This window comes from Eucalyptus grandis, chromosome 10 (genome assembly GCF_016545825.1).
Source record: "Eucalyptus grandis isolate ANBG69807.140 chromosome 10, ASM1654582v1, whole genome shotgun sequence".
Lineage (NCBI taxonomy): Eukaryota > Viridiplantae > Streptophyta > Magnoliopsida > Myrtales > Myrtaceae > Eucalyptus > Eucalyptus grandis.
Window position 1 is genome coordinate 1,988,593 of NC_052621.1, and position 16,227 is coordinate 2,004,819.

The window sequence follows — 16,227 nt, forward strand, 5'->3', positions numbered from 1 at the left end:
CTTGGCATGGGTTATTTCTGTGGGTTTGTTCGTGAATTATAACCAACAAAGATTAGTGTTTGTAGCCGTGAAATCTTGTGGTAAGATTAGTGAATTTATTCGTAAGAGTAAGAGATTATTTAGTGAGAAATTCGGAGCCAAACATTGTGTGAGTTATTTGATATAATTGAGGATCGAGAAACATTGAGAGTGTTTGAGTGACTCTAGTATGCTTGTAATTTCCATTGTATCGCTTGATGCATAGTGGAATTCGTTATTACTTTTCCCGTGGACGTAGGTCATTATGATTGAAATACGTAAATCTATTGTTCGATTTATCTTCTTTATTTTGACTATTTTAGTATTCGATTGCTCGCCTTCCACAATAGAAGTAATGAGACATATACCACTCGTCGTTTTAGAAACGTTTTGAGCATTATTTAATACATTTAAGCTCTTACAACATGGAAAACAAATCCTAATTGTTTGCCTAGTACAACTCAAAGAAATGAGGAACTGAAAACTTACTTTGTAATTTGTATGGTCTTGCGAAGTTCAATGATACCCCCGAAACCGAAAATCTCAAAATGCATACCCTTATACTATACTAGAACCCCAAGCAACACGCATATTTTATTCCTAGAAAATGAAGATAATTAAATTCTTAGTTGATCTTCCTGCAATTCTTCCTGATTTCACCACTTGATCCAGTGAGGGGCTTGATATCCCCCATCTTGATCATGCCCGCCACGAAGTCAGAGGTGAAGGTGCTTGGGTTGCTGCCGTAAGTCCTCACGAGCGAGTCGGTAGAACCGCCATTGAAGAGCTGCTGGTCGGAGTGGAGCAAGCCCTTGTTCTGGAGGAGGTTCTTGTAGTAATTGTTGTCAAACTTGGTGGGAGTCTGCAAGTCGAGAGGGGCTAGATTGTTGTCCCCTGAGCCAACTGTCCTCGGGCAGTTGCTCTGCCTTGTCTTGGCCAAGGAAGAGTCCAGGTTGGTTTCATTGTAAATCCTGGTTCTGAAGTTTGTGCACCTTGCTTGTCCTATTGTATGTGAACCTGTTTTTACGGATTTGGTGATTTAGTATCTTTTTTTTTTTTTTTTTTTTTTCCGACTTCCAATCAAAGTAAAGAATATGTTTTTTTATATGATTTTCCTAGGGATGAATTGCGCCGATCTAGGATTGTGTTTATGAGTGTACATACCAGATAAAGCCACCATGTCTCTAGTGGAGAGGCCCACATTTTGGAAGAAAGAGATGAGGTTGTTGAGGTTTGAGGTCGGGGGAGGAATGCTGTTGTTAGCAGCAGCTTGGCTTGCGGTCCTTGCATCTCTCCTCCCGACTTTCACATTCCAGCTTGGCCCTCCAAGCTGCAAATTTTGACACGATCTTAGTTATATTCTATAATAGACATTAGCTATGGCCAATTCGCGATTGGGACCTGTATTTAATAGTTTTTTTGAGAAAAAATAAAAATTATGGAGGGATAGAAGGGCTTACGATGACGGTGGAGTCTCGGGCAGTGATGGCCAACAAGTCGGCGCAGGAAACGACGCCGGGGCACACCTTCTCCACAGCGGACTTGATGTTGTCTACGACATTGAATCCTCTGGCGGAGTTTTTGTTTGGAGCTGCGTTCTTTTCTCCGGTGAATGTGGACGTGTCATCTAGAAGAATTGATCCGTCGCAGCCCTGTGGGAATAGCCGCAAGAGGGGGATAAATGAATTTCCAAGGATACACGTGAAGATAACGTAAAGAAAGATTAGTCAATTAATCTAAAAGGTAGCCTATTTGGTTTGTTGTTTAATTAAATGGTGATCTTTGCTGGTAGGCTTATTTCACAGTTCACACCTTAGTTGAACAACACTACAGCTCCATGAGCAGACTAATTTTCCGGTCTTTCTCGATATAGGAAGGAACCGCGTGGACTGGATTTATGTTTTAGGCATGTAGCTGGGGACACAAATGTGGAAACGATTTTAACTAGGCTTGTCAGTAAAAATGCATGATTTCCAAACAAACGTGTTCGTTTTCAGCGCCATGCACGAACCTCCCGAAAGAGACGTGCATGTGAATTCATTTGAACCACAAAAACAAAAGATTGAAGCAAATACATCTTACCCGACTAGGACATGAATATATACACGAGCATACTTGGCAAACGAGTCCAAGATTTAGTGCTCATGCTTGTGGTTACTTAACATGGTTTGTTTATGTAACATGGCTCATAAGAACTTTATCTAAAAGGTTGTACATTAGTGATCACGCTTAACACCCAAGAACTAAACTCTAAGGACAAGGCGAATGAATGGACATGTTAAACACTTAGGCGACATGTACATCCCCCACAATTACTTGGATGCATTTTGAAAATGGGAAAGAATGGAAACTCAACGTAATTGATTAGATGAAAAACAACTAAGAAGAATGGTTATGTTCGGTTTACATTAACAAAGCAATCGTGGAAGAATAGGCGGAGGAGAGAGGCACCCATCCGGGCCTCCTTGTTGATGGCCGCTTGCACCTGGGATTTGACCGTGGTGAAGACGTTGGGGCACGTCTTTGAGTAAAAATTAGTGGAAAGTTGGGCATCGGTGCTCCCCAGGAGGAGAAGCAAGATGCAGGACAAAGACAAAACGGCCACGGAACATGATGATGATGATGATGATGATGATGGGGGCGAAGAAAATGCCATTGGCAATGTCGAGAGACTAGCTAGAGAACAGATCGATTTGTGCGTGGAAGATGGTGGAAGATGTCGTCTGCTCATTTGTGTTTATATAGGGAGACTCTTAAATGTGGAGTGGGGTCGGCACTCGGCAGGTCACCTAACACGTTGAATCCTGTCTCGTGACTGCATGGCCTCTTTGTGCTTCTGAAAAGCGTTAGGAAAAATCAACATAACGAGAGGATTAAGACGTGGATTGGAAGTTTGTGGAGACGCGGTTTTATTTGAAAAACGGGGCTCGTTTATAATGAATGCTGGGAGGACTTTTGACAGAGGGCGGAGATGCGGTGGTGGAATCGGATTTGTCAAAAGGTCGCTTAGGTTTGGTGGGTGAAATGTCAAAGATGACCGGCATGAGTGCGCGTCAAGGGGCGGGCCTCTGTTTCTCTCTCTTGATTGTTCATCAACGGAGAGGCAAACTTGACTTTTGAGAAGTACAGGCTCCATCTCCATCTCCATCTCTTTCCGTGGAGGGCAAATCTAGGGCTGCTGTGCATGAGTGGACCCCATTAATGGGGGAGTTCTAGATGATCATTATTGTGCTAGGGAGTATAAACGCGTGTTTGAGAGATTTTTACTAACAACGCCCCGATGGTAAAAGACCCATACACTAATGATGAACTTCTTGAAATATAGCTAATGTGATCTCGACGTTATTCTTTTCTCGATACCGTTAGGTCCCGACATCTTTGCTTTCCACCGGAAAAAGATGGCTCTTCTAATGTACCAACAATGAAAATGTCATTAGTATCCCCGCCGACGAGACCAAGATTTGCCTTTGATCCGTGGCCAACAACTCAAGAGAAAATTATCAAAAAAAATCTTAAATATATTATAATTATGCTAATTTAGTCTTACACTTTTTGTATTTGTACCAATTCATTTTATCTAGCTAATTTTAATCGGCTAACATTTAGAATTAAATTGGCATAATTATAATAGATTTAGGATTTTTTTATTATTTTTTTTTATAATTATCTGGACAACTCAATTGGGGTACAACAAGGTCCAGGAAGGAAAAAACAAGAGAGTCAGAGAAAAAGAAATAGGAAGTTTGTGCATATCTTACGGGGGGGAACCATTGTTGTCGGCCCTATCTTTGACTCGTGGATATGAACAATGATGATTTGAAGACCACAAGTTATCATCCCCATGGCCCACCAATACCAAACAATGCATGGACAATGCAAGTTTCGTTTTCTTTGTCGGTGTGTGTTGATGTGGTTATATTTGATAGGTATTGTGCAGACCCCTTAATCCGCAAGAAGATTCCATTTAGTTACCAGGGGTCTAGTTTTTCAATGGCTGTCGGTATCGAGCTACATAGAACAAAGCCTGCACTAGTTAAAACCCATTTCCGTTTCTTCGCAAATTATGAGGTCAATCAATATCTCTCTGTCGAAATGTCATCCAAGGCAGGCTTTTAGGTACAAAATTGACCCCTGCTTTTTCTATGTTCATGTATATGCTTCACTTTGGTCCCTATATTTGGAGTTCATTGTCTGAGAAAATGACCTTTGGCCATGGCAACTTGCAGTGACGACACTACCCGAATTCGTTTTCAATACCGATGGATTTGTCTGTCAGTAGAATTTGATACTATGTTGATGTGCCCTTATGATTTGACTTGAGCTCGAGGCACATACTATTCAAAGGCATACTTTGACTGATACTATCGCAACTCGATGTGATTTTGAGCAAGTTTATTCCATTTGTTGAATTGTCTTAAAAGAAAACAAAGGAGAATTTTTGCATTGAAGAATTGTAACTAGGTTTTGATGCTTCAAAAGCCCAGGGAAACCACCCCGTTCATATTCCCATAGAATTTAGCGGCGGGATTCGGAAGTGCTCAATTTCGCTGACGCCAGAAGTAGCAAGATGTGCATGGGCAGTGACAATTTTTAATAGAAAAAACTACATATGACATGCATGATCAAATAACTCTTTTTACATAGTACGGAGGATTACATGGCTCATATGTATGTAGACAAATGACTGGTCGTTACTGAGTTGGCATGAAATGAATGGCAACTGTGTTAATCTGTCGGCAGGTTTCAGCTTGTTCCACAATGGAGGAGCTTAAGTTGGCGTATTTATCAGTCCGAAGAGCGGCTTCTGAATCTGCTTCTCTCCTAAAAACAACTACACTGGGAGTGAAATTAACTACAGGCTACTTGTGTATATTGGACATTGCTACAGACCCTAAGGATGTATATCTAAGGAAAGGATGTCTAATATGTCATTGCAAGTCTGAACTGCATAGATATGGTTGGTTATGGTGACTAATAGCTAATTACTGTAGGGAAGAGTCCAAATTGACTATCCTAAAATACTCAATCTTAAAAACTTATTCAGAAGCCTGTGCCGCTGCTACCTCCTCCTCTGAAAGCTCAAATGCATCAATCTATGCAAAATACGATCGCTGCTGCTCGATAAAATCTTGCAGAGAACTATTCGGTTTATCTTGTTGATGCAGCCTTGGATGCTGCTTCTGCAGTAAATGATGGTGCAGATGATAGCTAAGCGGGAATACCAAAACACTGAATCACATAGACATGGAGATGTGCAAGGCAGTTAATCAGTGGAAAAGGAATCGAACTTTCAGGAAAAGAAAATGCTGTCCTGAAGGATGCAAAAAAAAAAAAAAAAAACCATTCGATAGAAGCATGCAAAGTGAGTGCATGTGCTATCTGTTGACCACAATGGATCCAGTTTATATTCGTCAAACTTGTAGCTTTAAGCTATAGCAACAATGCATGTGCAGGTCTTTTACAAAAACCCTTTGGTTCGGCTTATTTTCCTTTTTAAGTAGATCTTCCAAATGGAGTCCTACGGTTAAACTACTCCACGTCCAAATTAGAGCAGGACATCTTCTGGATGCCAATTTAACATGGACAAGAGGCCAGTACTTAACAAGTGAGGACATTTGCTAGAGCAGAATACGACCCAGAAAAATGGTGAAATTGTTGCAGAAACATTCACACCTACCCTTTTACTAGGAGTAACTCCTGACTTGGAGATACCATCACCATCTCTAATTTTGTCAAGCTTTTTCCTGTGTACAGAGTGAGAATAAATAATAACATTACAGGGAAAGCAGAATAGAAAAGGCACGTCATCGATAAAGTATACTTGAACCACCTCACTGATTGACAACCTCAAAATATACTTTCTGTCAGGTGTGTAAATGGCATATGAAGGGAAAACATGATGAGCTTCTTCATTCTTGTAATAGCTCCTATAGAGAGCATAAACTTTATACATTTACTAATGCATGCATTGTGCTAATGCTACTACTAGCTGTACTTGTAAGGGGACGCAGAATAACTTTTGACAATAAAGCCCTCTGTCAAGAATTGGTCTCTACATAATTCCGCCCTACAGACCTAACCCCAGAGATAGGAAGAGCAAGGAAAGTCCAGCAATGTCATCAATGTCACGACAGGGCAGTCCTCAGAAAGCATATTCAGAAGACAGAGATTGTTCCTGTAGTAAAATAGTCCAATCTCCTCTAATTGCACTGAGTCTGCAATCATTTTACTTTGTTCTTACGTTACTTCATCTATGAAAACCTTATTATCTAAACACTTAACAGCACAAGGAATTATCATCCCGGTTATTTGGATCAATTGAGCAAATAACACACCGTACCAAACCTGTGACACCCACAATATTTTGCAACGCGATTTGACTAACCTACCAACTCAATGCAGAGAGAATGGAAACAACATTCCAGAAAGCATGCGCATCAGAAATGTAAGACCAGAGGATCTACCCAATATTTTCGGTCCTTTCAACTGAGGAGCTGCTCGGGGGCAACTGAAGCGCCTCCTTCACTCCGCACTTCCTTTTAGCTTCCGTCCGTCTCTGACGGTAAACAGTACAAGGCTTGCCTACCTCTATATCACCATATCCTAGTGAAATAACAAAGAAGGTCGTTGAAGAACCAGCGATTACAAGAGGAATGTTCATCAAGGCAGGAATTTAGAATTGACTCGCAATAGGACCAACAGAAGATATGGTTAGACAAAAGACGCACTAACATCAGAAAACTAAAGCAGGACAGCATGATCATGGCGATTGCGCAGCAACATTTCATCGATCAGAGAGCGCGACTTGTCTGTCCCAAGCAAAACGAAACCATCCAAACCAACCAGTACCAAAACGATACCGGCGAAAGAAGGAGATCAACAGTCTGATCTCACTGAGCAGAAACCGGATCGAACCACATGAACCTCGGCGAGAGCAGAGAAACTACCGATGACCGAAGAAGACGACCCCGATCGCGGCCGCGAAAACGCGAGAGCCAGAGCGGCCGAACGGGAGCTGCGGTCCTGAGCACTGCCGCCGCCGCTTCCTCCGCAGCCGATGCGGGGGCAACACGGGAAGTCGGAGCATACGAGCCGCGATCGAGGCACGGTGAGCAGAGAAGGCGGCGGCGGAGGAGGAGGAGGAGGCCGCGAGGAGGACCGGCCGGGAGCGTTGGTGCGATCGGGGAGTGGCTTCCTCCTTCCGCCGACGGCGTTGCCTCTGCGCATCCGGCTCGGCATCTGAACTTCCATTGTTGCAGCTCGCTCGATTGCTGCGTGTAGAGAGAGAAAGAGGGAGGGGGTGGGAATGCGAAGCGCGTGGGGGAGGAAGAAGCCTTTGCTTCGGGCGCTCCCTCTGTTTTCGCGGCAAAATTCGGTTTTGCGAGCCAATGACGTCACGTGACCCGTCGGGTCATGGGCTTAATCCTTTCGGGTCGACACTCGTGGGCCGTCGACCAGCCCGTGGCCCATCGTGAGTAATTTTACCGTCAAACATCTTTTCATCTTAAACTAACCTTTTCGTACATATATAAACTAAATACATATACACACACATTTAAAAGATAATAAAGCCTTAACCTCTAAATATATATACTCACATATTTAAAAGATAATATAGCCTTTTTTCTTCAGAATTTTGTTATGTGAGTCGGAATTTTTATTTTTCGGCCAAAAGTCTTTTGTACAGTAACTAGCTTTGGCTTCTTTTCTAGCTTTCATTTTTTGGAACTCTATAGACCCATAAAATTAAACAACAGAGATTAATTTTCATGTGGGTATTTGGGAAGTACTTTATTTGCATTCATTTGTATGGATTAGCGAATGCTGATCTCATTTTGAAAAAAAAATGATAAGATTTATAATACCTAAAATGTAATGATTGATTTGGATGGATGGGAATGCCCTACTTAAGAATAGAACTTTCAACGAAAATGAATTTTTCAGGACATTTTAAGCTTATTCCTAGCCCCCTTTACATGCAAGGCTTGAGTTAGCGTCTTTTTTTTTTTTTTTTTCGCATATGGAATATGTATTGCCATGGGATGATGCCTCCCAATGCCGTGGTATCACAAATCAAATTAAAACGTTCGACTTTCTTTTAGATGACATTTATCATCGGGTCGCTGACTTGGATTCAAAGCCCGGAAGATAGATAGCTCCATCTGGTTTTGCTCTTTTGTGGCTGCATTTCTGATCAAAGTTATGTGGAGGCTTCATTCATCAGGCATTTCTACAGTTGGTAGCACATGGAATTCTCACAAACACGGTGTCATTTGGTCTAAAGTAGGTAGTCCTGGCATCCCAACACACTCCACTATTTCCTGGTCGGCTACGCTGAATAGCCTTGCGACCTGTTTTCAGCTGTCCTGTCTTCAGTTAGAGTCTGGACTACGGTTCTGGAATCGCACCTCGTTCGTCGAAATCCTGGAGCCTGGAATAATGAGGCGACTTGGGCTCTCCATAGCCTTCAACTGGAAAATCTACGGATCGTACTAGAATGCCTTCATATATACCATTCGGATTACTGGGAATCGTTGCTACATGACTGCAGCTCCTCTGTCGATGTTCGACCTGACTATGCAAAGGATTAAGAGCGTTGTCGGAGGAAGGATTCTTAGTTGCATGGATACTAGGAGGACAACGTGGTTGGATAGTGACACAACATTTTGTTATGAACAGGACATCTCTGAGTTGTCCCAATAGTTAAGTTGGGGTGGTGGTACCAGCTTCCAGGTGGTTTCAAATTATATTTTGTCTTTACCTAAAACCTATCCATTAGAATAAATTCCTTAATTTTTGAATTTAGAACCTACCTTGCATGCCTAGAAACCTGAAAACAACCATGTAAGAACCTAACCCATCACAAGTTATAGGGTTGGTTTCAAGATATACTCATATTCCACTTGTACTCTTAATTGAACGATTGTAGTGAATCGTTACTTCTCATGATTATCATTTGTTACAATCTACTTATCATAACTCATACATGGAAATTATGCAATATTAACAAAGAAAAAGTCTCAGTCATGCATATTGTTGGAAATAAAGGCTTAGATTAGTGATTTCAAATTACACACTTATAATTATGAAAGGAAGCAAGAGGAAGCGAGAAAAAGAATAGATGGCTTAGGGAAAGAAACATATTTTCATTGTATGTCCCTAATGTACAGGCCTCTGTAATTATAATATAGAAAAGGTACAATAAATGGCAATGATATATTCTGTAAAATCAATCTTAATCTCAATCTAATTGATCATGCATTTGTGCATGATCATAATCAAAATGATTCTTGAGCATATCTTCAGAATCTCGAGTATATCTTCCAATACTTCCTCTCAAGCTGGTGGCTTGTAGATATCCAAGACGCCTAGCTTGCTCAACAAATATGCGTGTTGTCTTTGACATAGAAGTTTGGTAAAAATATCTGCAGGTTGTTTTGTGGTTTCAATTCCTCTTGTCTCAATTATCCCTTCTTGATTTTTTTTTTTCGAGTGAAATGACAATCCATTTCTATATGCTTTGTTCTTTCATGCACTATGGGATTTGCTGCAAGCTTGCCGCATCATTGTCACAAAATAACTTTGTTGGACCCTTCATTTGTATTCTGAGGTCTCGAAGTAATCCTCGTATCCATACAATCTTACATGTAGTCTTTGCCATAGCTTGATATTCTGATTCGGCTAAAGATAAAGATACGGTTGCCTGCTTCTTGGTTTTCCATGAAAGTAGAGATTCTCCAAATTTAATACAGAAACCAGTAATGGACCTTCGGCTCAAAATGCTGTTATTTCCATATTGCACTTTCTGGATAAGAGTATATCGAGTCCTGGGCACTTCTTCAAATACTTTACGACCTTTAAAGTAGTGTTCATGTGGGACAGCTTCGGACTGTGCATAAATTGGCTGAGTGTCTACATCGCATATGATATATTAGGCCTAGTCATAGTCAAATATATGAGTTTTCCAACAAGCTTCTAATAACTTGAAGGATCATTGAGAATGGGATCATTATCTTCAGATATTCTCACATCATAATCTGCTGTGGTCAATTTGATGTTTTGCTCAATTGGAATAATTGCTGGTTTGCACCCTTGATAGACCTACCTTTGATATAATTTTCAGTACAAACTTTCATTGATTGAGAGAAATTCCTTGATTGGATCGAGCAATCTCAATTCCAAGGAAGTATTTAGGTGCTCCCAGATCCTTTATATGGAAGGTAATGCGCATATATTTCTTGAAGCTTTCTATAGCATCTTTATCATTGCCCATGATAAAAATATCGTCTACATATATTATCAAGTAAATATATGACATACCTTTGGTCCATGTGAATAGGGCGTAATCATATCTGGATTGTTGGAAGCCTGCATATGTGAGGGCACCAGCAAATTTGGCGTATCATTGCCTAGAAGCTTAGTTTAGGCCATAGAGGGATTTACGAAGATGACATACTTTATTCTCCCCTATCTCCATAAACCCTGAGGAATACCCATATAAATTTCCTCATCCAAATCTCCATAAAGAAAGGCATTATGCACATCCATTTAACCACCAAACAAGCTTTGTAACAGATAAAAAGGATCGAACAATTACATCTTTAGCCATTGGAGAAAAAGTTTCGTGATAATTGAAGCCTTCTCGCTGAGTGAATCCTTTAGCTGCCAAACGAGCTTTATAACGTTCAATTGAACCATCAGCTCGATATTTAATTTTATAAACTCACTTGCATCCAATTGGCTTTTTGTTTGGAGGTAGGTTGACCAAATCCTAGGTATGGTTGGCAGTTAGTGCTTGCAATTTTGCTGCCATAGCCTCTTGCCATCTTGGATCACTAGCTGCCTCATCATAACTAGATGGTTCCCTGTTTTATGATATTTGACTAACACAACATCTATGTTCTGGTGAAAGCTTATGGAAGGAAACATAAGAGGAGATCGGGTAATGAATACCTGGTGAGTTGAGAGAGGCACATACGTAATCCTTTGTCCATGCTGGTGGGCATGCAGAATGACCAGATCATCAAGGTGGATCCGCTCGTGGTGAAGAAGAAGAGGTTTCCTCAGTGATAATATCCTTTGGGTTGCCTTCCGATTCTGACAAATTCTCTTGCACTTGTTCTATAGTAGTCTCCGATGTGGGATTTTCAAGAGAAATTGGAGCCATTGCTAGTGGAACATACCTTTCCGGAGGTCCTGAGAAGACAAATCTTCTTCGAACAAGAAATGATGAGGATTGTATGTCCGATCTTTCATTCGAGGATTCATTTTCACGAAATGGAAACACATCCTCATAAAAAATAACGTTTCTACTAACAAAGAATTCCCCCGTTGACGGTTCGAGGACATGATATCCCTTTTGGAGATTGGGATAGCTGATGAATATACAGCGTCGAGCACGGGGGCCCATTTTGTCTCAGGGGCCCAATACAGTTGCATAGCACAAACATCTTAATACCCTTAAATTATCCAGTGCTGGTTTCTTCCTGAAAAGTAGTTCGAATGGGGTTTTTTAATCTAGTATTCGAGTAGGCATACGATTGATGAGATAAGCTGCATTAACAATGCATTCGCCCCAATAATTCTTTGGAATGGATGCTTGGAATTTCAATGCACATGCAACTTCATAAGATGGCGATGCTTACGCTCCACCACCCCATTTTGCTATGGGGTGTATACACATGAACTTTCATGGAGAATCCCATGAGATATAAGAAGGGAAGTGCAATCATGGTTGAAGAATTCGCTCCCATTATCAATGCGGATTCGCTGAATAGATCTTCCAAATTGATTTCTCGACAAGGTGATAAAAGTTTTCAAATGGAAGAAAACTTGTCCCTTTGATTGCATAAAAAAAACCCATGTGGCACGAGAATAGTCATCCACAATTGTCAAAAAATAACGTGACCTATCATGGTGTGATATGTGATAAGGTCCCCAAACATCCACATAAATTAAGGAAAAAATGTTACTTGCACAAGTTTTGCTAGAGGGAAAAGGAATATATGACTGTTTTGCAAGAGGGCATATATGACACTTACAGCAAGGGAATGTAGCACTATGACCCAATGTTGAATGCATAAGATACTCTTTATCATTGGCAGTCATATTATACAATGATATTTTATTTAAGGAAATGGACGACAAATCAAAGTTACTTAGAAAATTGGTCCAAAGAAACAACCATTTGGAAAGATTATCCAAGCCCATCAGTTTACCAGTCAAAAGAGCATGAAAGAAGCAAGTGTTAGAATCGAAGAATACACGACATGAATTTTCCTTGCAAACTTTAGACACATAGATAAGGTTAAATCGAAACTCTAGAACATAGAGGACATTTGGAGTGTGATTTGAGAACTAAGTTTGATTGCGACCATCACTATGACATGAGTAATATTCCCATTAGGTAATTGCACAGAAACAGGGAGATCCAAGTTCCTATGCATATTTGAAAATAATTCCTTTGCACAAATGATATGATCACTTGCTCCTGAGTCAATTATCCAAGCCTTCCTTGAAATAGAGTTGATCAAACAACGAGATATACCTAAAAAACTTCCTCCCTTGTTTGAAGTGTTTAGCTTCTGTAATGCCCGCATCAACTGTTGATACTATTCATATGTAATGGGTCGATCGGCATTAGGTCCACTGACTTGATATGCTGCACAAAATTCCTTCCTTTTTTTTTTTTTTCCTTTTTCTCAAAGCTTACCATGCAATTTCCAACCATTATCTATTGTATGGTGCGGATGTTTGCAATACTCGCAATATAATTTACCTTTCCCTCTCAAATTTTGACTAAAATTTTTGGAAGATGTTGAAAATATCTAGCCATCAAATCCCCTTGCCATGGAATCATCTCCACCGTCCAATCAATTAAGGGAATGGATCCTTTTGAGCCACCTGATTGGTGCGGGCGATCTAGGCCGCCCATCCTTCCCTTTTAAGGGAATGTGCATCTGCATCCGCAAGAAACCCTAGCGCCTCTCGAGGGTCTTTCTCTTGACCTAGGGTTTTTGACCTTGAGTCTTGTTGCTCGCCGCGGGTTGCAAGCACAATGTTGCCGCCTCCTCTTGCGAGCTCCGGTGATGCGAGCCGCTGGCTCTCTTCCTAGACGGCCAGTTGGAAGATTCGCCCGAGAGGTGGCACCGGTTCCATCGCCAAAATCTATGAATGAAAAGTCAGGTATAATTTGTTCAAAATCAACAAAAAATGAGTCACCTTTTCCCTTTCTTTTATAGATCCGTATTGCGCGAGTGTTTCTTCCGGTCCCTCGAGCTTTTCTTCAGTAGCTTCAAGGTCGTTCCACAAGGATGACAGCTTGTTATAACAAGCCGTGATTGTCATGTTTCCCTGATTGAGTTCACTAAGCTCTTGCATGAGGGAAAAAAATCCATGCTCGGTCTAATTTTCCATACATTTGTTTGATGTTTTCCCGCATGTCCTTCAAGTCCTCCATCGGTGGGAGGCTAGCCACAACTTCTGGAGATATGCAATTGCCAATCCATGTCCGAACGAGTTGATTGCATTTTCTCCAGTGTTAGGGTAGTCGTTCGTTGGGGGGGGGGGATTGGAACGGTTCCATCAAAGAACTCGTCCTTGTCCTTCGTCACAAGAGCTCGTCGGAGACCTCGGACCACCTGGAGTAGTACTCTGGCCTGGTCAATTGCAAACTAAAGAGTCACAATTCGGGGCCGTCAGTAGTCGACACGTACAAGGGGGTCATCGGGCTTTAGTCGGCGGTGACGGCCGCGACTGGAAAGGGTAGAAAACTGAGCGAGAAATTCGGGTAGGGATTTGTCCCTAAACCCGATTCGCTTGACTTGATTCCATAACCCGCATTGAAAAAACTTGGGTAGGAATTTGTTCCCATACCCGGTTCACTTGACTCGCTCGTCTGCTCTAATCTAGTGGTTGGGCTTGCCCCACTTGTGGTTGGTAGGCTCCCATTGGGTTGGACATAGCTTTGGTAGCCTAGATTTCTAGGCGATGATGAATTTGGGCTTGGCCCAAAATACCATGGATAGGGTACCCACTGGTAAGGTTGGCCCACAATGGGTTGCCCTAGACTAGACTTGTGACATCCCAAATTTCACCGACCTTTATTAGTGTAATTAGATCATTAGGAACTTAGATTAATTAGATTGGGCCAGAAATTGAACCCGATGGATCATGAGGAACGTGTGGGCTTGAAAAGTAAATGGGCCACACGAATTGGACTTAATAAATCTAATAAGAGATTATGGACTTGGACTTGGCTTGAAGTGGGCCAAGGTTCGGAATTATTAGATTTGTAGATTTAGTTTAGTGGGCCGGATTATTATAGATTAAGCCTGTTGGGCCAGAGATGAATATTTTGGCCCGAGTGATTTTATTTTCAACTAAGTTTATAGATTATAGTTATGATAATTTGATTAGTGGTTGTAATGTTAATATCAATTTCTAACATTAGCATTTCTTGTGATGAAATTCTTTATAGACTAACATTGACTAGTCGATAAGTTATGTCATGACTTTGTATAATTATAAAAGGATTGAAATCAAGTAGAAACAAAAGGAAATTAATTGAAAAAATTAGAAACTAATGAACTAACTAATGACATGGATTAGAAACAAATTGAATTTGAGACAACAAACTTGGAGGTCACGGCATCTCTCTCTCTCGTTTCTCCATGTACTCGACACCCACGGTTTTATATTCCCTAGAAACCGAAACTAGCAACTTCAAGAAACACAATCATTAACAAAATCTCATCATTACTCTAGCCTAGGGATTAGCTTTGTAGATCTATTTCCCTCTTAAGTTTCGGAACATTCTCTCTCTCTCTCTCTCCATATAAAAATCGAGAAACCCATCTTCATCTTCTTCTTCTCGTTTTCTCTCGGTCGAGCAGTGAAGAACCATAAGCAAACCAGCGATTTCTTCTTCTTGCATGCGAGATTTTGGTGTTGATCTTGAAGCATCTTTGTGTTGTTTAGTAGCTGAAGCAAGGTAAGGAAAGATATAACTCTAAATTAAAAGTTATCCATTGTTTTGTCAAGAAAGCTTGCGGATCTAACCAAACAGTGAAGGATTTGATTTGTAGTTGCTGTTTTGTGGTTAATCTAAGCTTAGTAACTGTTAGATTGAAGGTAGAAGCCATTGCATGTTGCTTTTGAGTCTTGCATGTTTCAAAAACTTAATGAGAGTTGGCTGTTTTGATTGAGCAAAGTGAAGAGATTTTTGCCGAGTGAAGAAATGATGTGAATGTTGTGATGTGTGAGTTGAAGTGTGGATATATGCTTTGAGCCGAGCTGCGAAAGGATTCTTTGTTGAGAAAACTTGCTGAAGTTACTCTTAGTTGCTGTGATTAAGCATTGAAGTGTTGTAAAAGAAACTTGTAGAGAAATAAATAGTTTGATTGAACTAGAAGTGATAAAAATCGTGTTTACCTATTCTGTTTTAGGAGAATACAGTTAGGGAGTCTTCTGTTTTGTGTTATTTTCTTTATGTATATTGATGAAAATAAGAAAGGAACCATTTTACATGATAAAACATCCATTAGATAGAATTAGGAACTTAGTTATGACCATATGAATATAAAAACGTAGAGATAGAAGTGAACTTAGTAAAACCAATAAACTGTTTTTATGAGAAATGGTTTGACCTTTACTGATTACATGAATTTTCTGTATTTACCTAGTTAGAATTTGACCTCAAATTCTTAATGAAAATTGTAGAACACATCTTAAGAAATAACGTGTCAAAATTTGAGATTAAATAGAGAAGAATTGGCTAGTAAAACAATTTTCTTTGTAGATAAAGAATTTGGACGTCGGTACAGGGCACTAGTAAAGATTATGGCGACTAATACTCTTAATACAGTGAGAATTAGACTTAAGTTTCTTCACAGAAAATGTCAATATATGAATCAAATATAACATAATAAAATTTGGTAGTATTTAGACAAGAATTGGTATATCTTCTGTGTCCGAAACCGAAACTGTTCATTTAGTTAGTAAACTGTCTGGACCCAAGAACATATACTGGATGTTTTGTCTTTTATATTAGATTTGTATGACACACATAAAGTCTAGTAACCTCCTAATAAATGTTAGTTGTGTAAGAGTAAGTCTCATATATCATTTGAGGTGTAGGTACATATAGTATCATGCGTGTGCAATGAGTGCGGTGCATAGTGCTTGATTATGGAGTAAATATCTGTTCAA

The 16,227-nt window shown here is 40.3% G+C and overlaps 2 protein-coding genes across 3 annotated transcripts; both read right to left on the minus strand.

The window, feature by feature from the left end:
- Nucleotides 1-394: 394 nt before the first annotated feature.
- On the minus strand, nt 395-2,743 carry LOC104421005 (peroxidase 4-like). The gene is made up of 4 exons (XM_010032811.3): nt 2,426-2,743; nt 1,479-1,670; nt 1,183-1,348; nt 395-1,035 (listed from the first exon to the last, which is right to left on the minus strand). Exons 1-4 carry the CDS (start codon nt 2,672-2,674, stop codon nt 644-646), a joined length of 999 nt encoding a protein of 332 aa, XP_010031113.2. The 5' UTR covers nt 2,675-2,743; the 3' UTR covers nt 395-643.
- Nucleotides 2,744-4,646: 1,903 nt separating this feature from the next.
- On the minus strand, nt 4,647-7,333 carry LOC104423334. 2 transcript variants are annotated; one of them, XM_039302752.1, is made up of 4 exons: nt 6,966-7,333; nt 6,483-6,621; nt 5,696-5,762; nt 4,647-5,247 (listed from the first exon to the last, which is right to left on the minus strand). In XM_039302752.1, the coding sequence occupies exons 1-4, from the start codon at nt 7,267-7,269 to the stop codon at nt 5,227-5,229; spliced, it is 531 nt and encodes a 176-aa protein (XP_039158686.1). In that variant the 5' UTR covers nt 7,270-7,333; the 3' UTR covers nt 4,647-5,226. The 2 variants fall into 2 exon arrangements, with proteins under 2 accessions (XP_039158686.1, XP_039158685.1); XM_039302751.1 differs by lacking the exon at nt 4,647-5,247 and having other exon boundaries at nt 5,475-5,762.
- Between the last annotated feature and the right edge of the window lie 8,894 nt (nt 7,334-16,227).